Source organism: Apis laboriosa, unplaced genomic scaffold (assembly GCF_014066325.1).
Source record: "Apis laboriosa isolate Shangri-la unplaced genomic scaffold, ASM1406632v1 scaffold13_cov153, whole genome shotgun sequence".
In the NCBI taxonomy this organism is placed as follows: domain Eukaryota; kingdom Metazoa; phylum Arthropoda; class Insecta; order Hymenoptera; family Apidae; genus Apis; species Apis laboriosa.
The window spans coordinates 5,365,246-5,391,632 of record NW_025221370.1 but is presented as its reverse complement, the minus strand read 5'-3'; the positions used below and the strand labels follow the sequence as shown (position 1 = coordinate 5,391,632).

At 37.6% G+C, this 26,387-nt stretch overlaps 1 protein-coding gene across 4 annotated transcripts in view; it reads left to right on the top strand.

The window, feature by feature from the left end:
* The window catches only part of LOC122721058, a 125,501-nt gene that overhangs the window by 15,639 nt on the left and 83,475 nt on the right, over positions 1-26,387 (top strand). For 3 of the 4 annotated variants that reach the window (XM_043948278.1, XM_043948276.1, XM_043948277.1), the window contains exons 2-7: positions 10,315-10,489; positions 11,813-12,086; positions 14,791-15,086; positions 19,115-19,364; positions 19,736-21,191; positions 21,445-22,639. In XM_043948278.1, the coding sequence (XP_043804213.1) occupies positions 10,315-10,489; positions 11,813-12,086; positions 14,791-15,086; positions 19,115-19,364; positions 19,736-21,191; positions 21,445-22,639 (3,646 nt within the window). Of the gene's footprint in view, positions 1-10,314; positions 10,490-11,812; positions 12,087-14,790; positions 15,087-17,014; positions 17,044-19,114; positions 19,365-19,735; positions 21,192-21,444; positions 22,640-26,387 lie in introns of those variants that run through there. The other variant, XM_043948279.1, reaches the window with a different exon arrangement.

Below are 26,387 nucleotides of genomic sequence, written 5' to 3'. Positions count from 1 at the left end.
TGTTAATTTATATTACTCGAACATTTTATTGTAACAAATTTTAAACGATCCTAATTCAATAATCGAGATACGAATAATTCTATGAATAATACTACGAATGTTAAACGTTAACAGTTTCGGTTACTATTCTACCATTATTCCCGTAAACGTTTGAATAGATGAATCCCACCTTTAACAAGTATTCCTTACAAGTCCAGACATAACCAATTTCAATTATACCGGGTAATCTTCATTGCCGCAACTCTCAGGTTACCGCGAACAGTGCAAACTTGCGAGACAAAGCTCGCATCATGAAATCGTCATACTTGCGATGCATGTTTCCGTATAAAATTATACGTGTATATCGTAGAACTAGAATTGTGAAACTTCCCTTCTCTCTCAGCCTCGCTCGTTTAAAATGAATTGAATATATTCCACTTTTGTCCACGATCTTTCCTCGATCCAGTTTTTTCCCCCGAACGGTCTACGTGGAACTCGATGTTTCAAATCCATTTTAATATTAACGTTTCGTGTTGTTCCCTTTTTTTTTTCTTTTTTTTTTTTTTTTTTTGCGCTCGAAACTTCGTTCGGAAACGAACGTTCTTTGGAAACATTAAATCACATTCGCGTTTTCCTATAATTGCGTAAAATCTTGCACTCTTTGTGCACTCGTAATGCATTTTAACAGACTACCGCCGTTTCTTCGCCGTTAATTTCGTAATTTCACATTTATTTCGCGCTCCCATTAAATCCTCCGACAGGTAACGAGGTCGCGCGGTACTTATAATAAAAATTGCATTCGATACTTGAGTCGTTTCGAGTCTCACGATTCGATGTGATGTCAATTTTACGAAAATTGTAACAGATCACGCGAAATTATTGGAATTTTGCAATTGTACATATTTCTAAATATCCAAAAATTTATCCATTTTCCAACCGTGGAATTTTATTTCGCATTAATTCCTAACAGACGTATGTCATCTCTCAACGTGACGTGGAAAGTTTTCTAATATCGGAGTTATATCACTTCTAACGTGACACGGGTATTATTATTTTCGCATAAGTATGAAATAATGGCAGGTCATTCGCAAAACAACCAAAGGTTGACTTATTTACCATATTTTGTCCGGAAAAGTTAAGATTAAAAAAGAATCAATGTTTATATGCATCCTTTTTTTGGTATCTTGCTTTAATTTACGGGTACACTTTAATGTTGCGTACATATTAACGTATGTTTGAGTTGCGAACAACATATTACTGCTTCTGAGCTTTCTCATTTTGAACTTGTCACAAGGCTCGACGTTCATTTAATTACACGCATGACATATTAAGGCTGGAACAATTTTCTCCTTCGATTACTTGTAATAATTTCGGTACTCGTTATCCTCTCTCACCGGTTTTACTCTTTGTGCTGGATATAATAGCGGTACTTAATAAACAATCATACGCAGCGTCAGGCAAAGTTCGCTTTTAACTGGAATATTAAGAGGAATTTACGTATTAATTCTCAAAAGGATTCGAGCGTGATTTCAAAGTTGGCTAAACTTACCCATACCCTGACGTTTATCAGATTATTTTTCATCAAAATTGATCATCGTATCGTCGCATATTGCATTATAATATATTTATAACATATTGCATTATAAATATGTATTTCATAATATAATTAATCATACAAACAAATAACAAGTATATTGATATATTATCATAATATGTATAACGATACATTGTTTTGTAATCGCATGTATTGTAATAATTATAATGTAATAAGAGAATGAAGTTTAACAAAAATATTTTTATGGAAATATCAAAGATTTCTAAAAAAGATCGATGACTGTTGGAAAAGTCTTCAACGAATTTGTAAAAAAATGATTATAATGTCTCGTCAGATTCGGAGATGGAAGACAGAATAACAGAGAAGTCACGTTATATATAATTATGTCTTCGCGTTTAATTTCTTTTATAGAAACGTTAAACGAACTGCCAATTCCCACTTTAACGAAGCTGAAACTTGTTGACAGGATCGCGAAGGGTCGTGGAGAAAAAAATGTACGACGCGACGAGGAAAATTGATTTACGATATCTCAACAGTGGCGATGGGATCTTATATCGGATATGGCGCGACACTATTTTCACGGATAAAAAGCACTGTTGCTGGTCACGAACCAGTAAAGAAAAACTGTAAGAAGCATTAGATATAGATAATCTGTCTACTGCTCGATTTAATTTTCCTTGATCAAGTCATTTGTTTATAAATTTTATATCCCCAATTCGTTTCGTTGATTTATAAGTTTGATTATTTTTCAGGCAGATTTTTTTTCTTCGTTACTTTGTTTCCTATCCTGTATGAAATGCTACACTTCGTTTCGAACTTTCGTTTCCATTTTCTTCTTTTTTCTTTTTAATCCAATATTATTCCATACAAATCGTTTTTCATTCAATCAAGAGTTTATGAATTTTCTACTCTTTTCTTTATTTTCTGATAACAATTTTTCATTTTCTCTTTTATACTTCGTTCAGAACTTTTGGTTCCTTTCTTTTTTAATTCGATATTACCTCAGGTATACAAATCGTTTCGATCAACATTTTATTTTTAAATTTTCTTCTCTTTTCTTCTCTTCGTTTTCTGATAAAATCTTTTTTAATCCGCATGAAATATTATACTATAATTCATTTAGAATATTTATTTCCATTCTCTTCTTCTTTTTTTCTCTGTTATTACTCGAAGTAAAATCGTGTTTTATTCAGTCAATAATTTATCATCCTTCTCTTATTTTGCGATAAAATCTTTACAAATTCGAAATTACGCACACTCTATCCTTTCCTCTTGTTTATTTCTTCCGGTTATCCTTTCGTCGATCTCGATTTATTTTCGAGAATAATGATTCGAGTGCAAATATGGATGTATCCTGATAAGATTTTGCAAGTTAAAGCGCTATCCGAGAAATGCAATGGCAGGAATGCAACGAATTGTTCGACTGTAATAGAGATGCGCGAACAGCGAAAGTTTCTGAGCAAATTTATTTGGCCAGCGTGCATTCGGTCGACGATATGGTAGTTGCAGTTCTCCTCCAGTTCTATCAACAATTCGATGATATTACAAAGTTCTGTTCTATCTCGTTTGAAGTCGTGCGGCAAGGGAGTTATTGCAAAATTTAAAAGCATCTTCTCCGCTTCGAATACATATTCTGTTTGTGATTCAATCGCATAAGTCTTTTTTTTCTTTTTTATAATGTATCTATCATTTAACGAATGTTTAAAAAGTGTCTCGAAAGGAAAGAAACAAACGTTTGTATCTGCACGATATTTAAATTAAAACGATAATAAATCGTCCCATATTGTATCGCACAGGTGCGATTCGCGATAAAATTCCAACATAAATTTATAATATTCGAAAATTGTTGAACGCATTAAAATATGTACGAGGGCAAGTTAATAATTATCTGCAATGTATTTATAAAATTTATTAAGTGATAAATTGATTCGATCAAAAACATTTTATTTAAAAGGTAATCGATAAACTAAATGTATTAAAAAGAGACTATATTAAAGAAAACAATATTACAAATATTATATTAAATCATCGTCTATATAAGAAATATCGTCTTACAAATTTAATTATAAAGGATCATATATTATATGTATTTAAAATAAAATTATAAATCGTCAATTACATTGAAAAATTAAATAAACACGATACATATATATATTACTATATTCTTCTAAATCGATACCAAATCATTTACCACTTATCGTTTTGCAAAATTTTTTAAATAGCAAACTACAAAAACTAACATTGAGGAAATTTTTAATTTAGAAATTTAAAGAATCGTCTTAATCATAATTATTTTTCTTCGTAAAATTATTTCTTTTAAATTGCCTATATGATCCAATATATTGCAAAGAATGACTAATTTACTCAATCTCTTAATGAAATAAACGAAACTTTGGGGTGAAACTTCCGTAATGTTTATCTAATAGAATAATTTCACGATAGTTATTAACTAGTTTGGAACAGGGGAAGTCGGTTAGTTACTACTACCCACCTCTTAACCGTACATCTTCTTATAAGACTGCGTAAGTTTCCTTTAAAGTCTCCGGTTGGGGGTATCAATTTCCCGCAGGTGTCGTCGAAGACACCAAGGGAGCTAAATCGACGTGTACAAAGTTCACGATAGATATCACCGATTGAAACAACTGCATGCATACGAGCCGTCCATTTCGAACCTGTCCATCTCTATTTCAGTTGAGTAGACAGTTGGTACTTGCTTGCAAATGGCTTTCGCATCGACCGATACGTCTGGATAGCGATTCGCTGTTCTCGTCGGTCAAACCTATCTCTGGTGAAACGTGCTAATCCATACTTGATGATTTATTCGAGCTTTCTTAAATTATTGCATTCCATCGGTTTTCTTTATACGCGAATTTATCGTCGTTTTCAAATGATCGATACGATTTTAATAGTTGCAGGGTCGATGGATTTTTTTATGCGTGCGATCTTATTTTATCAATCTCAATAATGTATTTATATTAAAAGTGGAATGTATCAATAAGGAAATAAGAAAGAATCGCGATAACGATAAATGGAAGGAATCAGAATTAAAGAAGAAAAGATTAAAATAAAATAAAAAGATAATGTTCAATCAATGTATATTTAGTGAATGATTGCATAAAATTACCTCGTTTAGTTGTATCTCGCTAAAATTTCATTTCCACGATATTATGCAAATTAAAGAACTGAATTTGCATCGTTGAGATGTAATTTATAATACAGTTTGCAAATAGAAGTATTGTTAGTAGATTTTTTCATTTATTGAATGACATAGATAAGAAGGGAAATTTTTTTTTTTCTTTTTACAACTCGATGATGCTTGTTCAAATATGTTAGCGAGGTAAAAAGAGGGATAGAATTGAACTAACGACATTTCACAGTCGGACGAAATGCAACTTCATTTCCCTTAACGAGGATACCTCGATCGATTCGTGAAGGATGGACGGTTTTAGGTTATCGCGATAGTTTTTTCTTTTTTCTTTTTTTTTCTTTTCTTTTTTTTTGCGATTTTTACAAGATACGTAGAAAAGGAAGGGATTCGCGAACGTTCTAAACTTGGTCTTGTAAGCGGAATTCTCGACTCGAATGCTTTCAAGTACCTTTTCCAGGATAATTGAAAATCTACTCCTGTGGTTTTTTCCGTGGTCGAAGTGCTTTCGCTTCTTTCTCCTCCTCCTCTTTCCCTCTACCACTCGAAAACGCGAATTATGCATGCACCCCATCCTCAGCGGTGAGACTGAACGCACGATGGAAAGACCTGTGCCATCCCTGTGTTTGATATAACATCACGTGGAATCCCACGTCGACGAACATTCTGCCACGATATCTCTCAGGATTGAATAAAATATCGAATTATTTTCCCCTGTCAGATCAATTGCGGGTGATCTCGAAATTCAATTTCAAAATTTCTTAATTAATTTCTCAAGTATTCGTAATAGCTTGATTAACAAGGGGAAAAATATTTATTGAACTTATTTTCCAAAGAAGATATTACATACGCGCGTCACGTTTATGATATTTATCGATCCTATCAACGATACAAAATTTGAATATTCCTCTCTTGAGAATTTGGACAATATACGGCACTCGTAGCGCGGTGATAAGGGTCGTCTACCAACCACTTGTACCACACGCTAAATGTATAATTTCGCAGGCTAGACAGGTTATCGTAGGCGAAGACAACGATCGAAATAGCCAATATACGATTGTCGGAGAGAACTTGATTGAAAAATGCTGGTCGATATCGTCTACGAACCGTCCAATAATATGCCCGATACCGAAAGTTTTATGGTTTGCCGTCCATTCCATGGGGAAATCATCTGGGAAATTCCACGGCGAAATTTCAGCCAACTTTGAACCTCTATCAGCATGATCTCGCATAAAGGATTTGTCGAGTTACGTGATTAATTAATCTATGAAACTGTATGAGAAGGATTACCAAGAATCGATCATTAATATTATCCGTATCTTGTTGAACGTACATCTGTCCCAATCGTCTGAGCAACTATTTCATCTTGAAATAACTGAATTATTCACAATGAAATTACAAGTCTTGGCAATGACTCGAATTGTTAAAATCCCGTGACGACACTTTAGCATATATATATATTACGTATACGAACTTTATTATATTTGGACACGATACTTTTGTCCTATCTACCATAATTACGCAAGATTGTCATTTTTCATCGTTACGCAATTAGTAATTACGCAATTACGTAACGAAGAGAAGCATCCATTGCTATGGAGGGACAATCGAAGGACGGTTGAACGGTGAAATCGTGTAAAAAGGATGCGGGGAAAATTATCATGGAGTGGCGAGCACAATAGCGCGATCCTCGAAAATCCAGGCGTAATTCAACGATGACCCGAGCTTTAAGAGCTTTCGAACGTATACCGTTCCTTCACGAGCATTTTCTCCTCTTCCAAGAGTCCAGATAACCACGCCGTGTTGACTTAACGCCCCGTTCCCATTGTATTTATCTGGCAACGAACACGAGAGCCAACCGGATAATACCGACATTGTGTGCTCGCGTGGAATATTGCACACATTTATATGCAACATTGGCGCTTACGTTAACTGTGAATAGGCGTGGATACTCCGCTCAACGCTTTGGAAAGCACCACTTCGTGTACTTGCGGGGACCACGTTCTTTGCGAATCATCCGTAGGGGAAATATTTAAAGCGAGCGAATTGCTCGTTAGAATAATAACCCTTAGCCCTTGGATGGCGAGAGATGAAAAGAAGGAGACGATTAAACGGTTCCTGGAGGTTTCGATCGATACCTGGCGAAAACAAACGCATTTTAATTTTACCGCGAATATTCCATTTTATTGTTATAATTTATAAATTTTCTATCATTCTGTCGTTTTTGTTATCACTGGCTTTAGCATAATGTCTCGGTTTGCAAGGTGTGTTTAAGTATGGTAAATATGTTAAGTGAAATGTGAGAATATAAAATTGAACAGTGGAAACGAGAATATTGGAAAAGAGGAACGTGTGTGTAGCAAACAAATTAATAATATTTTAATAAAGTAACAATTTTATTCTATATAATAGTTGTGGTACAATTTTAATTTACAATGACTATTGAATATAATTAATAATTTCGTAAAGAGCATTTCAACGAGTTTTATTATATAGCTTTGTAATTCCACTAGTATGATGATAAAATCGTAACACACCGAATTGTTCATAAATCAATGAAATGACAGTCATTAGCTAGATTTTCCCGTAAATAAAATTAATTTCAACTCCGTCTAACCCAACATTAATGGTATTTCACACTCGACGAATTTCATTGAATTGTGCATTTGCATACTTCATTCTAATTGCTACGTATTTTTAAAAGTTTAATTAAATGCCCGACGTGTCATGTGTCACTGCCAACATTCGATCAAAAATTCCTATAATTTTATTTCTTTATCCCCGTGCAACGTATGCTCGTAAAATAAAAAGATAATTAAATGAATTTAAAAATATAAATTCGAATAAAATCATTCAATGAATATATTATTTTTGACAAATGTTTAGAAATATTTCTTCTAAATCTTGTATACAATTCTTGAACTTATATATTTATGAAAGGTCAAGAGAGATCGATAAATGGAAACTATTGCAAATCGCTCTGCTTCACCGTTATTTCGTTCTTGGACACGTAACCATAAATCTTGATCAGTCGACTCGAAGCATCTGTTTCGATCGGATAATTCTCGTTTCGAAAAACCGCAGTGCGTCCCACTCGTAAATTCCGATCACAATTTACAATTTATGGAGTGACTTTAGCCACGCGCGAACACGTTTTCGAATTACAACTGAGAAACGCGCAAAAATCTCCGCACAATTTATTTCCATGTTCATTTATTCGTAAAATTCTGTCACGTGCAATATTCTTCTGTTGCAGAAATTGAAAAACCTTTTTACAGTGAAATTATTGAAATGTTTTAATATTTTATCGTTAATTATTTATTTTTAGTTGAAATTATTTTCGTATTGTTTGAACAACGGGTCATAAAATATGAAAATATTCATTTTCGTAAGAAAATTTCTGAAACGCAATTAATATTCAATATAGACAACAATGTTGCTTCTATATAACTATGCATTTTAATCGAGCTATTATCCTTAAAATTTATTTAAAGTAGGTATATGTATATATATATAAATAACGTTATCATCAAAGATATTCTTCTTTGGTGATGACATATATATTATAATGCAAATATAAAATATTCCAAGGGGTTGATTTATTTATCCATATAATTTTTGTTATATCTTATAAGTGGTATGTCAATGTTGAAAATAGAAAAATAGAGAAAACAGAATTTTTGGAGTTATCTTTTCGAAAATGGAATTATTGGAATATTCTGGAATTTTTCATCGAAATTTTCAATTTATAAAAAAACATTTCTCATTAGAAAAAAATAAATCAAAGTTTTCTTTTGATTCTAAATATAAATATAAATATAAATTGATAAAGTGTAGATATTAAATACAAAATTGTTTCTCGTGAAACATTTGCTCGATAGTACAGGGTATATTTTACAGAATTTTTTCACGTGTATAAATTCTGCGTTACATTTTATATTTTTTTCGTTAAATAACATCGTATGTCTTTGACAATGTTCAGTGATGAAGGAATAAACCGACTGCAACATTTATTTATAGAGATCGTAAAAGGTTAAATATTCAATTTTTGTGTACTATATGTTTAAAAGTTAGATATTGATTAAACTTGAAACTTGAAGGTAATAAATTTTAATTTCATTGAATGCTTTTTTACTCTTGTGTTCCATTCCTTCTAAATAAAAATGTTTATTTTATTATATATTTTCGTGATTCTCTCGCGGAATTCCATTAGAATTAAATATAATGGTACCCAAGTGTAATTATCTTCGATAGATGAATAATAATTTTTTTCACAATATACGACGCATTTCCATCACATTTACGCATGGACCACGTTAATGTTCATTTAAAACTTTATACGTTCTCATCAACACATAAATTGGTTACGCTTCGGAAAATTTTTATCGATGCTCCAACTTAAAATAGAGTTCGTTATTGCTAAATATCAAATATTGGACTTTATTGGCTTCCAACGATGTAGACGTATTTATGAATTACGAGAGTGTAAGAAGTTTTATTTAATTAATCGTATACGGATAATTAAACATTATTTTTAGCGTTCTTTTTGATTGAAAGAACTCGAAATAACTTTTAACGGCGCGATAAACTAATAAACCGGTCGATAGTTTTATCGAATAGAACGTTCAATGATACTTTCGAATGGAAATAGAAAAAACGTTTCATAGTTCTTTGTGTTCAATGGAAAATCGTTTCAATTGAAAGAACAAAAAGGAACGTTTATAGAGACGATACAGTGCTGACACAATGCCGCAAGTTTTTAACAGTGAAACAGAAAGAAAAAAAAAAAAAAAAAAAAAAGGGAACGACATTTTCGGTCCTATTTGCCAAGATTTCCCTTCCTCCCCCCCCACCAGTTCTATTTCAAAGAGGACTGAAAGCATGGCGGGCACAGTGTCAGTAGTAAATTTTTTTCCTGATCCGACACGAGCCCCGAGAGAAGAATCCACGAGCCGACAATTACCATCCTTTTGCCTTTAAAGTTTTAAGAATAGTTTCTATTGAAACATATTGCCTAACGTTTAACACGAGATCGATTATCGTCCCCACGAAGATGTCTATTGAGATCCCAATCGAATTATTTCGATTACATTTCCTTGTTAGAATTTCTAGAACAAGTATCGTTAAATTTTAACGATCGAATGCACATGTCCCATCCGCGCAATGGTAAACTTTTTAGTACAGAAAACTGTCATATATAATTTCGAGACCGTGGTCATCACAACTTGGTAACACGAAAGTGGAGAGGAACAACGATAACGCTAGAATCGTAAAAAAAAAAAGTTATTTCCTTCGAAACAAATTAATTCGTCCAAGAGAAATAAAACTGATAAAAATTAAATTTGGTGGCGTCAAAGTCGTAAAAAGAAAGCTACGTAAATTCGATATTGACGTGGGAGGGAGAGAGGCAAAAAAATTCTGCACATTTGACAACGAGAGATTTATCATCATTTTCATAATATTAACGCAGATTAATCCATCCATTTTCCTGTTTTACTTTTTCCCATGTTTCAACGAATCTTCAACGAGTTCAATAAATGTTGTGGCGACAATCACGATAATTGTGCACCATTCGCGCGGATTTTTTTCTATTCGAAGAGAATATTTAAACGACCTTTGTTTTTTGCGATTACAGGATGCTGGAACGACAGGATTCCACTTGCACCGGTTAAAATGAATCGCAGGGAAGACCCGCTGTTGCGGCAGCATCGCAACCGCTTGCTGCAATTAGCGGAGGTGACAAACATCAAGCCTGGCCGTGGCAGCGGGAAAAGACGAGGCCAGAGGCAGTCGTACGGTTTCGGACCCAGGTCAGTTTGATGAAATATCTCGATCGTAATGGCACGTAACTTGTTAAAGTTATTATAACGTCTGCTTTCGTACAAAAATCAAGAGACAAAGCTTTGAACAATTATCAATACTTGCGAGAAAATAGTGCATTATTTACACAAGTGAAATCAATTCAAGGGAAATATTAGGTAGTAAGTATTTTAGTAGACAATTATTTATTCATCCTAAAGATATCTTTTTTAACATCTTTTAAAATTTTTGAAATCAAAGATGAAGAAGAAGCACGAGAAAAGAACGTATAATAGAGTAACGATCTTAGAAACGATTTCTGTGTATCGAATTTTTTTCCCTCGTCTCGTTTATATATTCGTCTTCATTACAGCCTCGACTACAATAGATCCCCGGAGCTGGTCTGCCGTCGACATTTTTATTACGATTCTTTCTTACTTTTCCTCTCTCCTTTTCCTTTTTTTTAAATCGTTTTTAACGTATTATGAGTAGAAGAGGAGGAAATCTCGGACAAAAATATCAGGGGACAGTAAACTATCCGTGGCTTTCAGCGGGCTTGCATAATTAACCCTTTTAAGCCGGCATTACGCGTGTCGACGTGCGCGACATTGCATTCACCGTGCATTTCACTGATCCGCCTTCTGGCCCATTCTTTGTCTCACCCTCCCTTTTGTTCCCACCATCACGCTTCTGCTCTTTCACTGTTCCACGCTCACCACCCTTTCCCCAATGTCCCTTGACGAAATTCCTTTCACGCGAGAAGAATCTCGACACCCCTGGAGACATCCTCATGAAGAACGATGGAGATCGCGTATCCTCTATAAATATTAATCGTATTCCACTGTTGTTGATTCTCGTCGCGGAGTCGAGTCGAGGATTTTGACTTGCAAACAATCGAGAGCACCGTCAAATACGATGGTATCGAGTCGAGGGAAATCGTTATCGACTTAAAATCGTTATCGAGTTGACAGCATATTATCAGATCGGTAATTGATCGGCATATTCGCGCCATCGACAGTGACAGAACACCGATTCAATCCCCTATTCATGAATTAGACGTTATACACAAACAATCGTACATTCACGTGAAAAAAATCCAAATAGAATTGACCGATTCCTGATTAGGTACGAATAAAATATCGGTAGATGGTTACTTTATACGTGAAAATAAGCAAAAAATGTGGAATAAAATTTTATCAGAATAAAATCCTTTTAAATTTTTCGAGAATGAGGTGTTATAAAGTTAAATAAGCACATTTCAATTAAAATATACGTAATTAATACGAATATGGCGATGAATTTTAATTTAATAAAAAGAAATCGATCTGTTCCAGCAATGGCGGTTCGAGTACCGGTAGCCGCATTACCCTTCAGGATATCGTGAGAAGTGATCCTGGATACACGCCAAACATCGAGCATTTAGTTTTCCCGGAGCGCAAAAGCAGTAATCCGAATCTGGCCAAAACAGCCGAGGAATCGCCGCCAAACAAATCCAAAGTCAATGCAACCACCTCGGGAAGATCTAGGCTCGCTGAAGTGTTCTCCAGGCATTATTCGAGAGGCTCGTCCCAAGACTCTTCTGTTACGTCCAGAAAGAATCACTTAAACGTAAGTAATTTCATTCTTAATAAAATGTTTAAATGTTTTCTTTAAACATTTCTATAAATCTATTCTTCCATCTTTTTTTTTCTTTGCAATATCTAAAAGATTGACATTCTTTAGATATATAAGCTTGAACAATACAATTAGTCTTTAATAGCTAATAATTTTTTCTAAGTTTTAAATTTAAAACTTGTGAACAACTTGTTGTAGAATTTTAATAATCGTATTCGATTCTAATATCATTCGTTTAAAAAATTTAATAATCAAGCTATATATAAAAATTTTGCACAGCTTCGTCTGAATATCCTGTAACGATAAAAATAGTATTTAACAGTCTTTAGCGATCGATCACGTCTCTAATGCACAATTGGCAGCTCTTCCTGTTTATCGGTATCCCCGGATACGCGATCTTCTTTCCGTTGCACAACAAACAGGCCTCTGGAATTCTGCACTGTCGAATAGTTACGACATTGCAGTGGACTATCGATGCCCGTAACAATATTAATCGATGATTTTCAGAAATACAGGAAACGATACAAAACAAAGTTTCGCCGTAGAAACGCGATAAATCCAGTTTTACGACGGTTGAATTATCGACCCGACCTAGATATTCCACTCGATTTCTATCCTGTTTCGAGGCTCGAGGTCGTTTCAATTTTTCCACGTTAGGTAAACAACCAAGTTGCCGAAAGAAATCGGACGTGCACGCGTAATAAAACGCTGCGACGACCTCGATTTCTTCATATTTCTTATCAACGGCGCCAATTCGGTGGCTGGAGGAGGGAAAAAAAGAAGAAGAAAAGAGAGAAGATAAAAAAGAAGAAAAGCGATGGAACACTGGCCACAATTAATCGGCGAGAATCTGATGGCTTAAGATATCTTTCAAGCGATAGGATTCTCTCCGGTTTGTTACGACTCCTCTCGATCCACGATGTGATCGGCGTGGTGAGACGGGTTTCTTCGGCGTAGCTCACGACAAAAATAAAAATACTTTCATCGAAGGAGTTGCGTAGCCAGTCTCTCGCACCTCGTCCGTATTTGGAAGTAGAAACAGCCGGCAACCTGTGTTGTGAGTTTAGTTCGTCTGGTGTTGCGACGCGCCGACATTACCTCGTCACGATTACTTCCAGAATACTTTTATGTAATCTCGACCAGGTTTGATTTTCGAGTCGATGTGTCGCGATGAATTATATTCGACGATGTTGAATTTTCCATTTTCAAATATCGTTGCAAATGAAAGATTTAAGTTTCGATCTTTGATGAGATGATAAAATGAGAGATGGGATTTTAATTGGAATGTTAGAAAATTGCCAGGCTTTTCAGAGGTTTTTGTTATTTTTGAGTAAGTAAATAAAGAGAATGATTTTAAGGAAAACATTAATTTTTATTAGAATAAGAAATATATCGTAAGTCGATAATTCTATTATTTTTTTCTAAGTGGATAAGAAAAAGGGAATACAACAATTAATGACTGGTAAAAAGAAAACAATTACAGTTAATATCGTTTTGACGAGGATCGCAAAATAAACCATGTACGGTGAACAGAATCGAAAGAATGCAAAGGGGGAGGGCACGGATGCGATTAACAAAGGCAAAAATGGGCAATAAACCCTCTCCTCTCGATATTCCGCGAATCTTAAGAAATTCTATGGCGATTTCCTCGAAGCGATCATCGAATCTCGAATTCCCTGGTTGAAGAATGCGAATTCTCCATCGAGCGGGAATACTAGCTTGTCGTTCATCGAAGGATGCGGATAAAAGGAGTGAAAAAAATAAACAGAAGACGATGAAAAGACGAGACCAATGAGAAACCTTCGACAGCCTATGCTGAATCGATTAGCTTCCCCCCTCGAAGGAATAATTGAAAACGTCAAAGAAAAGAACTCAAATACGTTTCTATTTATTCTAACCGCATCCAAGTTACCACATTAGGGAGCGTCATTTACGGTATCGTTCTGAATGTGCCAAGTCCGAGAATTCAAGGAGAAAACGTTGCTCGAGCCTGCTAATTATTATTTATTTCGTTGATACATCCTAAGAATTATAGTTAAAATATAACTTGTGCAATAATTTTAAATGTTAAACTTAACGATCTTTCATAAATAAATCCTGCTCTATTTAGCGAGGTTTGAAAACCGAAATGACAAAAAAATTTGTCATGACCTTCACCTCGATACTTCAAATCCCAACAGAAGTTGGGTTCTCAATTTCTTACAGTGCGCACCTTGAAACATTTCTCTCGCTATATATTAATACAACTTTCCTCCCGTTTCATTAAAAAATTATTAGCTACGTAAAGTTCGTACCTCCCCCATTTTTGTTTCAAATTTAATTTCTCCCGAATTATGGTAATTTCACACGACTTACGTAAATTGAATAGCAGAGAGAATTTCGTGACGATTAATTTTATATCCACCACGATCTTTGTATGAAAGATACATCAAAAGAACGTATTAAAATTCACTTTACGCGTTATATTCCAAAATATATTTCAAAATTGTAATAAAGATTACACGATCGAAAGTCATCGAAATATTCTCTCTCAGCAACCAAGATCAGCAACCGAGATGAAAAAATCGATAAAAGTAAACTCGTTACGTTTTTTCCCCCCCTATAGTTTTCTCATCCAGCCAACCATTCCTAAAAGTCAATCCCCATCCCTGGCCATCTCGATCGAGCAAACTCGGCTGATTTGAATTTCTGATCGCAGAGCACGTCACTGGACAGCGGAGGGACGGTGGTGGTGTCCCATCAGGCAACAGGGTCGAGCGTATCAACGGTGGTGACGAGAGGCGGCGGTCGTCGTTGGTTGTCGCAGAGTTCGCAATCCTCGAGGCAACATTCGGCCGAGGACGGGGTACGTGGGGGCAACGTGGGCGTCATAGGGCCCGTTTCGACCTCGTCCTCGAGCCAGGCCCCTGCTCCCGCCCTGCCACCTCGTAGAGTCAGTCCAGCCGCGAATTCTGCCGACATCTCGAATACGGCCACTGGCTCCCGCGGCGACAGGTAACGCGTGTGTTCTCTCTGTGCTATTCTCTCTTCTCTTCTCTTTCCTTCCCTTATTCTCTCTCTGTCTCTCTCCTTCCTTCGATTTCGTTTCTTCTCCGTCCTATTTCTCATTACCTCCTGTTCCTCGTGTTCCTTTCACGCAAAAAAAAAAAGAAAAAAAGGGATTTCTCTGTTTTTTCCATTATCTGAACTGGATGGACGAGCGAAGAAGGGGTGTAACTCGATTTTAACGAGTCCGGTGTTCGCCACGATTTACATCCGCCTCTAAGGATTTAACGTCTCGTATCTCTGTGTTGCATAGGTGTAGATACATATGGACGGGTGTTTGTGCGATCCGTGAGTGTGTGTCGATAGCTTCGTTTTCGTACAGTGCTTGTTACAGATTGATAAGTTTTATCGGGCGAATACAAAAATATCTATAAAAATCGATCGATTCGTGATTTTCTTTTCCTCTCGCATTTTTCTTGCGATTACATACTGCCTTTCTCCATATTTATAAGATACAAACTTTAGTGAACCAATCAACGTCGAAATTAGATTCGTTCTACGTTTTGTTTCTTTGCTTTTTCTAAACTATTCTTCTGTTTAATTTTTATAAGAATACGGTCTTCTTCGTAATCTCCACGGAATCGAGGAATATCAAAGAGGCGAGAAAAAAAAATATTCTTACCTTCCTTAATCGCAGTGGATCACCGGATGAGCCCAGGGACAAAGAGCGTGTTAATTTTTTACGTGGGCTACAGGAGTTCATTGTCCCTTTCCTCGAGCGTTTTATTCGTCACGACCAGGCCAAAAAAGGATATACGTTGGACTAGGCGAATAGTGACAAGGTCCAAGAGTACGATATAATTAGAACTCGCGATATTCGTTTTACGATGGACGATATAGATTAGGCGGCAAGTATGGTCGATATCTGTGATATCTGGTTAAAAAAAAAAAAAAAAAAAAAAAAAAAAAAGGAAATCGATTCGATCGTAGTTTATATTTGCTCTCCCCTCTTTCTCTCTCCTTCTCTTGTTTACTTTTTGCAGTCTTCGACTACAGTCGGTGGTTAGGTACGCGTGATGTAAGTTTCATGAAGCTCGATAAAGCGACGAGCTTCCTACATCGTTCTCTCTGTCCACGAAGCTTCCCCGTGGAGTTCGACTTGTTTACACACCGGAATGCAAAATTCAACGGGTGAACGTCGAAGGGACCTGGATCGTTCCTAGACCTCCTTCCAAAGCCCTATACGGTTAATTAGTCGCCTCGGATCATTTTTACCAGGTTTAATGAGATCGCGGAATAGCTAGTTGCTCGTTTCATAGAATAGCACGATTTCGATCTTCTTGCGTAAGACATTATTTCCTTTCCGTAGAAATTTTGTTACAGTTTTTTTCAAAGGGAAAATTGTTGTTATTTCAATTCTTTGTGGTACAAATTTTTAGAGCGGATCTTTATTTAGACAAAAATTTTATATCGATAAAATAATCACAAATGCAATAATAACAAAAAATAAATATTATTATTACATGATGTGTATTTACATATAATTATTTCAAGATCTTTTTTAAAAATAAGTTTTTAGTTCATTACGCCCCAAAGAGTTAAAATATCAAGCTTTTGATGAATTTTAATAGTAACTGGATCGATTTTGTAACGTTGAATAGTGGCATTCGTGGTTAAATTAAATTTTCTTGCGTAAGAAATCGCTTTCCTTTTTTCCCTAAGATTTTATTACATTTTTAAAAGGAACGTTATTATTTCGAAATATCGAGCCTGTGATTGACTATTTTTGGTGAAATTTCAATCGCGAGATGAACGAAGTTTCGTTGGCTTCGCGGTGATGTAAACTTTAATGGCAAAATGACGGTGCATCGATCCTTGATAAGATCGTGATAACGGACACGATAGAGTGATTCTAATTCAAGTGTGAAAGCCGAGGAAAGATCCCGCAAACGATGTCCGTTAAAAGGTAAATATAATTCATTCATAGGAATATCTATTATCTGTATATCATCCATCATTAGATGGTTCAGAAATAATTCTATAACGTTTTATAATTCTATAACATATGCCTGTGTTTAAACAATCGATTCTTATAACGGATAATAATTCTAGTTCGTTACGTAAAACGTTACGCTGAACGATTTTACGCGAAGAAAAATCGATGAATTATTAAGTAATATACGCGAAAGCTCGTTTCACATTACACAATATTACATAGACATTTTACAAAGTCTCCGATAAATTCACACGCGCGCGTTCAATTTCTCGGATCGTCCAATTTGAAAATGAATCGAGTCATTTGGAAGATTAGAATGTCATTTATTCCAGAGCTTCGACCACTCGAGATTCGAAGCTTTGCCAACGAAGATCCCATTTTTCCTCCACTCCTCCTTCTTTCGCGAATCATTACGCCGGAAGATTATTCTTGCGCTCGTTGTCGTCCTTTCTCGAGCTTCTCCCCCTTCCCCCCCATACATTTACCACCACTCATTAATGATAAACGGTAGGAACATTTCTGTATTGCCGAAATGGCGGGGGAAGTGACTCGTCACGCCGCCTGAAATTTCCTGAAATTCGTTTTCCAGAGATAACGGATTTCATTTTCGAAAATTTTCCTCCACGACCTACATACGTAGTTCGACGCACGAAACCCGTTCGCGAATTTAAATTCTGTCCACCAAACGATTTAAAATGCGTTGGTTAAGCGCCGCGAGTCGCATTGTTCCATCGTACAATCGATGCTCTCATACGCGCGAGAAAGTATCCTTGTTAATCTAATTGGAATGCGAATTTTACAGTTATCAACTGTGCTAACTGTAAATACGATTAATTGATATTAACGAGTTTTTCTCGATCGTTTGCTTTTTTTCTTTCCTTTTTACATTATTTCATAAGTATTTCAAACGCTTTGACTTACTCGAAGTTTGAATTTTATAAAAGTTTTGAAAATGATCGAGATTTTTTAAAAGAGTTTTTTTATTACCAGTTAATAAATCTGAACAATCTGAAAAAAAAAAAAGAATTTCTCAAAGAACAAAAGAATTCTCTTCGTTATTATATACGCGTTACACTTTTCGAATTAATTTTATGGTGTAACAATATTCTATTATATACGTATTAATCGCAGAGAATAATGGATACAAAAGATATTTGCACACCGTTGTATTAATATCGCATTTACATATAATAAATTGGATCCAACTACGTTATATTTTACATCATTTAATGCCGTTTTCATTCACATCTATTAAAATTTAATATTAAAAAACGAAATATGGAACCCGATAAAAACAAGGATTCGTTAAAAAATTATTAACGCAATTATGCGAATATTTTTTATAACCATTACGATCTCGTAATTAAAATAATCAACGCGTTCGGATACTTTTAATCTGTATTGTACATATTTTTTCTTTCCTTTAATCACATTTTATCGTCACGTCCTCCCCATTGCACACATTGGAACGCGTGCGAAGAAAACAGAGAGCAGCTCTCACGGAACACACGTTCAATCACGGTCAAAGACGTTTCGATGTCTCGCGAATGTTTATTTTCGTCGGAAACGAATCCGTTTTACGGCTCGTACGTTGCTAGCTTTCCCCACATAGCACATTCCGTGGTATGCTCTCGTATCGAGAGGAGCCACGAAAAGAATCTCTGTAGAGTATTTCGAAGAAAGGCGGATGCAACACCATCGTTTCCTTCTCTATTTCCTTCTCCTCCGTATCCGCATATCGCGAAACCGATGAATATTTATACGAGAAGATTGCACTTGAGGAAAAGCAACAATCTTCTTAAATCGAGTTTCACCGGTATTTTAAATATACATAACGCGTATATTATATCCGCATATATCCACAAGAATAGTTTTCCTTTCAACTCGAGATATAAATGTTTTTTTTTTCTTCTTCTTCTTCTTAATTAAGTTTGCAGAATACTTTTTACACCCGTTATCTGGATGAACGTGATAATAATTTTGATGATAGCGGAAAGTTTCATCTAGTGATATTTATATTTGTCCGTCAACTCGTTTGCAGAGGTCAAAACGTGTCGATCCTGCATCTGCGCAGCACCTCGGATCCTTGGGAGGTCGGTTCTCAGGGTTCTTCGTACAGCGTCGGTAGCAATAAAAGTCAAAGCGGAGGCAAAGGAAAATCAAGTGGAAACGCCCGAGGCTCGTATACACGCGGTACTTCAATACCATCCTTGAAACGGCACGATACAACGGCATCGGCAGCGGCATCGACTTCCAGCCTAAAGCAACATCGGCAGGACAGCCATAGTCAGGCAAGTAAAGAAGATCGAAAAAGAAGATATTCCTTTTATTATTGTATCGCGCTCCTTTGAAATCTCTCGATACGATATCTCTAGCTTCCAACTCTCGCTTCGAAGAACGAAAAATTTCGCGCTCCAAACTTTTACAATTTTCGTATCGAAATTTTAAAAATACGCTCGTTATACGTACATTCGAACAATTCGGCCTGAACTTCAACCCTTCAGTTCAACCCTTTGAATATATCTTTATTTTTAAAACAACGAGAGAGGAAGAAAGTTTTGAAATTCGGAATAGAGGTCGTTAAATAAGTTTCCATCTTTTTCGAGTGTCCGGAAGAGCCAGCCCCTCCCTTCCTTGTTTCTATCGATGAATTTACGAACAGGTGACGGGTTCTCGTCGTCGAGAATCCTCGAATTCGTTCCTGTCGGGTAACAGCGGCACTTCCGGCGAACTTTTCATCAGCGGAGATTGCAGCAGGGAATTGTCGCCGGTCCGATGGTGCGATAGAGAAGTGGACGGGGTCTACCTTGGTCGATCCGGTTGGGTTCAGGTGCAGCAACGATCCCTGGATGAGAATCGGCGGACGAGCTACGAGAGTAGCCTGGTGACGGCGGCCACGGGCACTCTCCCGTTACCGCGACGAGCAACGGTAAAATTGGCCGATTATCATTGCAACAGCGAGCCAGGCAAATGCCCGGAGGAATTCTTACGATTGGACAGCCAGAGGCCGGACTATTTGGCCCTTCACGGTCAAGATTTCGAATCCGTGGGGAGCAGCGCTTGCACCTCGCCCCACAGTATCCCGGAATCGTATTCGCCGCCCTCGATCACCCCGATAATATCCCCGCCACCGGCGTTCCAGGATGCGGTCGGGAAGAGAACCTCCTCCAAACATTCTTCGGGGCGCAACAATTACGGGAAACCGCCTTTCCTCCCTCGATCCAACGCCATAGTGGACAGTGATATCATCAGCCCTCCACCTTCGCCCCCGCATCAAGTCAATTGGAGTTCCTTGCCGCCCACGTCCCGAAAATCCTCGAGCACGCCGTCCAGAGCTCGGAGGCAGAACAGCGGCGGTCAACAGCAGCAGCAGCAACAACAGCAGCAGCAGCAGCAACAGCAACAACAGTACAGAATGGCGCAAGCCAAGTCGTTGGAGGATCAGTCTTCCTCGAGGAGGTCGCAATTCGTGCAACGTTATCTTGAATCGTCGAGCTCGTCCTCGTCGTCGGTCGGTTTCAGAAGTCTGGATAGTTGCGTGACGAGATCGACTATGCCCAGATTGGCGGAGAACACAGATTCCTCGGTGGAAGGGTACGACGACGGGGACGACGAGGACGACAATCCGAGCTCCTCGTTGAATCTAAGCCTCGTCTCCTCCTCGATAATAGCGTTGAATTCGTCCACGGAATCTATCCGCGCCAATGGGGAGAGGATCTCGCCGAACAGGCAGAGCCGACATCACAGGAGTCAACAGGGATTAAGAAGATCGCCGGGATCGTCGGAATCCGGCAAGTTGTCGTTCAACTCGCCGTCTTCCTCCTCCTCGTCGTCGAGCAGCACGGACAGACAGGGCAGATCGCCGACACCGAACCCTTTCAGACGTAGCAACGCTTCTAGGCAACATCAGAGCGCGAGGACGACTCAAGCGTCCCCGGATTCTCATCAGTCGCGGGTGAGAAGGTCGAGAAGTCTTCAATTGCCGGAGAAAAGGTCTCCGAGCGCCGCCGCGCCATTGAACAGGGAACATTCGAGGGAATCTAACGAGCCCCACAGATTGGTTGTGAAAATTTCCAGCGATCGAGGGAACGAGAGGAAACGTCATGCTCTTCAGAACAGTAAGATATTCTTTACGTTATTCACATTAAATTTTTTTTCTTCGTTTCTTCGAATTAAACGATTAATCTATCGTGTTATTACGAATTATATTCGCATATAATCGAGCATATCACGTTCACGTAAGAAACGTATTCGACTTGGAACAAAGGAATTCTACTGTAAGAACACTTTCGAGCGTTCGAATTTCTTTCCTACTCCGCGCTTCGTTTTCTTTACCGCTGTTTCAACGTATCGTTTGTGCCTGTTTTCTAGGAAAAGCGCAGTCAACCGAGAACGCGTTGAACGAGGAGTTGCTCCGTGAGACCGAGGCTGTAACCGAGTTCCTTTACGGTACGAGGAGCCGCGCGATAGCCAGAAGCCTGCTGTCGTGTCGCTTCGAGCGTCGCGAGGATGGCCAGGAGCAAAGGCAGAGGAGTAATCCCAACACTTACGATGTTTACTTTATCTCCTCTAAACACCAGCAATCTTCCAAATCCACCGGATCGTCCATGCAACAACAGTCGCAGCAGCCACAGCAGCAAACGCAACAACAACAACAACAACAACAGCAGCAGCAGCAACAATCGAGGCGACCTAAAACGCTTCAAAGGGGAGCAACGACCCCGAATGCGAATCCCGCGAACCATGACTTCTGCATCAGTCCCGACACGAAGTTGCGCTGCAACAGCAGCACGTGCGATTTCTGGCCGCATTGCTCGCAGAGAGACACTCTTTACTCCCCCAACCAAGCTCCGGTATTCATGAAGTTATCCCAGAGTTACCCGGCTCATCAGAGGCTCCCCACGGACGCTGGAAGCAGCCACGCGAGCAGAGGTAGCGCCAGCTCGTCTCCAGCATCGTTGGAGCGAATGGACGATCGTGAATTTCGCGATCGTGACGCGTCCCGAAAGAATCGGGCTACTCGTGATCGGAGTAACAGCAGCGCGGCCAAATATCAGGAGAGGCAACCGAAGAGCGTGTTGAAACAGTCGAGTCGATGGTCGTCCCTGGAAGGATCTAACGGGAACGGCTCGAGCGTGGATAAGAGGGAATATCATAGGTATTATCAGAAAGCGGAATTCAGTTCGGGCAGTTTCGAGGGTTGTGAGAGCAAGGATAGAAAGGTGTCGCCGGTTCAAGGGAAGAATATAGCGAGTAGATCGCCGAGCGGCCACGCAGCGTCCTCCTCGGCTACCTCGTCATCCTCGAGTAGCGACATTTGGGTGACCACGTCCGATCGAACCGTGACCAAGAGTCCGAGGAATGCGAAGAGCTCGGGTGCGTCAACTCCCATGGAGGATGCGGTGATTGGTTCTCTGAAGACGTTGATGGAGCCGCCGAAAGATGGAATGCTGTCCAGGCCTGGAAGCGCTCCAACGAGGGGTGAGGATACTCTGTCGGCGGACGGATCCTTGGATCCTCATCAGCGGTCACTATCGTTGCCTAAGTCCTTCTTGACGCACAACGGGTAAGTTATTATCGGCTATAATTCTTTCCAAGTACGATAAAATTATTTTAACTTTAAAATTTAAATTTTATTACACGGAGTGTTAATACGTTTGTGGAATATCTTTGACTCGAGTCCAGAGATTTGAGAATTTAATTCATTAAAAATTTGTTCGAATTGTCTTTCGCGAATATATTAACACTCTGTGCTTTATATTTCTTAACGTAACGAGAATTATCTTCATTGGTATGCAGGAAAACGAAAGCCGAATTTTTCAGTCGTTCAGAAGTTCAATTGATCTTTTAATTGGTCGGCGTTTAAATTCTTTCCCGTATTACGCACGAGAATTATTCCGTTTCACTTGTAATCTCGTTTCCAACGATACAGGTCGATCGATATTTACTGCGCGCTCGCTGTTAGAAAACAACGCAACTCACAAAAAGTATTCCACTTGACTTCCTCTATCGAAAATTGTACGAAGGTGTGTTGCGCATCTTCCACGACATTCGCTGTCGTGACTTATTCAGCGTTATTTAGCACAATCTGATGGTTAATAGAATCCAATTTTCTACAAGTTCAATTACTTCGTCCCCCATTATACCATTTACCTTACAGTGAGCGATAGTCCATAGATCGTATTACTAATGGTGCAATCTCGGTAGACGTCACTCGCAGTACACGTTTCGATAGATATTCCATTCTTCGGGTGAATCCACGTGTATTTGTTTCAGTTACTGATATTTTAATCAACCTATCGGATCAAATTATACGTAAGAGTGATAAATAAATGGGATCCTCGATTATTTGGAAATGAACCGTATTCGTCCACAAAATTTTTATATGTGTACTTACGACATTAAAAACGGGAATGGAGATTAAATGATGTTCAATCACATCGGAATATTTGATATAGATGTACAATATATATTTCATTTAATTCGACAAATTTTCGAAGAAAGAAGTAATTCTGAACCATTTCTTAAATATCTATCTCTTGGATTTTACGAAACCCGTTAGTGACTTTAAAATGATTTTTAAAGCTATTTTTAACATGAGGATATTACGCCCTATGCAATCCACCGTTATTAACGATATAACGATATCAACGCCCCGATACAACTTATCGAGATCGCATAACTTATCGAGGTCACATTCATGCATCGTAATTACATTCGTAATTTACGATCGCAGTGAACTTAATTCGTAATTTCTCCCCAACAAGCACCACGTTCTTTTAGGCAACATTAAAAATGGTTGGCGAGTTTATGGCTCGATCGATAAAAAATATCGCGGCGCTAAAAACTGCGTCGTTCAAAAACCCATGAGTATCCTCGAAACGATCGTAATACCAATCATTGACACGATTTATAGATCAACAAAGGCGTGACATTTGTCGCGTGCTTTCACCTAAATGCCGCCGTCATTTTATAGCTGGCAGAATGTGCGGAAACTCGAAAGACGCCCTCGAGCGACAACCGTACAAACGCGCCAAGTGTAATGCGATGTAATCGCACGTTCGCCGAACCGGTTGTGATACGCGCGTAAAGTCGCCCACGCGTGGCCCACGCGGAATTCGAGAATACATCCGAACCGATGGGCAAAGAGGCATTTACGACGATGCTTGCGCGTATCTCGAGTTTATATCGAAAGTATAGACAAGAATAGCAGGAACAGTAACGAAGATATGATCGTTATTATGGATGAAATGAAATTCGAGGAGGAGTTGGATTGTAAAAAAGTAATGTTTAATTAAATTTTATAGAATCACGATGAGTTATTATGCTCGGTTCCTCGAAGAGGAAAGGAAAGCGCATTCAACTAAAATGTTTGAAAGTTTAACAATTCAATATTCCAAAACAGCAAAACAGAAATTATCACGTAATTAAAAGACGATAGAAAGCGTGTTAAAATTAGGAAAACTTTGAACAGCTAGAATTTCGAAAAATAATGTCTTTCGGTCAACGAGTGAACGATCGTTAGAAATACTGAATTTTCTCCTTTAAAATGTTTTTTGATTTATATATACAACATCCGATTGCCGAGATAATTCATTGTGGAAAGATAATTTTTTAATCCTTTAGTATCTTTTTTACTCGTATTTCTAAAACTGATATATCCAGACAAGAGACGCTATTCCTAGAAGAACGTAGTAACTATTTCCAAGAAAAGATATAGGTCACTGGATCGTGAGTCCATTCATAATTTTCGCACTGTCTTAAATACTAAACTTTGACGCTTTATATATCTCGAAAACGATTGAGACATCGAAACAAAAAAAGGACTTTAATTTTTTACTGCTAGATATCCTTTTTACAAATACGATCTGAATAATCATATATCGTATAAATAATCATATAAATCCGTGGCTCGACTCAGCAGGGACCGTAATCTCTCCATTATATATAAATGAAACTCGACACTGATTGTGAAAAACCGATATTTAATCAAATATTATAAAATCGTGGTTATGCTTGGTCTCTCAAAGCGTGTTAGTAACGGTTGGTCGAACACGGACAGTGCGTATCAAAATTGATTAAGAGAGAGCGAAAATCAATGCTTTCCCTTATACGTGAAACGAGATCACAGGCGGAAAAGGGAATACGAATGTGAAATGAATAATCGCGTAAGGAAGGAAGGAAGGAAAATGCAATTTTTCGTTCAATTTGGCATATAAAGAAAAATTTATTTACAAAATTCGAACAAAAGTGGTTTCTTGGTCGCAGGAAATTTTCGAAATAGCCATGCTCTCAAGTATGGATCGCGTGTTTTCTGAATTTTAAATCGCGCATTACGAGGCAAGTTTCTCTCCTCTATGGCGAAACAGTTAATCCAAGAGGAAGCTTCCGCAAAGTTTTGTTCTTTCTATCTTCCTGCGTTCTCTCTATGCTCTTTTTTAAATCGTACAAGTTTCCGGAGAACAATCCTCTCTCTTGTGTATTTCACGTGGGTGGTGGATGTCACGAGGATATGCTTCGGTGAATTTTTGTTGAAACATTATATTGTGAAAAAAGGAATGGAGAGAATAATTCCTCTCGAATTATGTGAAGAGAATCAATCCTATTTAAAGTGTAAGTCTTGATATATTGATCGATGTTAGGATCCATTTCGATGTAGATTTAGAATTTCTTCTATGAATTAAAAGGCGCTCGAAAAAAATGTCTATGTATATGCATAGATGTCTTTTTTATTTTTATATCATCGTGATTTTACATAACAATACTTTGTCGGATTCGTTTTATACGATTGCCATTTTTCTCTTTTATCTTCTTTTTCGCGAATGGGTGAATAGATTGTTCTCTTCCTTTTTTTATCGAACTTCTCGCGTGTTTCCGAAATACAACTACGATCTCGTTCATATATCTTTTTTTCTTTTCTTTTTTTTTTTTTTTCAAATTCGTTTCCAAAAGACAATATCCACTTGCGATAAAAAAAAGAAAAGAAAAAAAAAAATAGGCAACAACTATGTATTATGTCGAAGGATTGTGTATCGATTGATTTCATTTGTGGTTTAATTTCATATTTCATGTACATATCGACATATCGCAACGAAGGTTTGGGTTATTAATCTTTGGAAATGTCATTCTGTAAATATCAAGAGCAAGAGCGGGTTCTCCCTCTTGGTCGCAATCGTTGGTTTTCAACGAGTTCACGGATATTAGTTTTTCTCCACGGTATAAAAAGTAATCCGTTCTTTTCAGTGGAAGGAAATATTCCTTTGAAGTCATCGGTAATTTTTTCAATTTATGGAATTACAAAAAAAAAAAAAAAA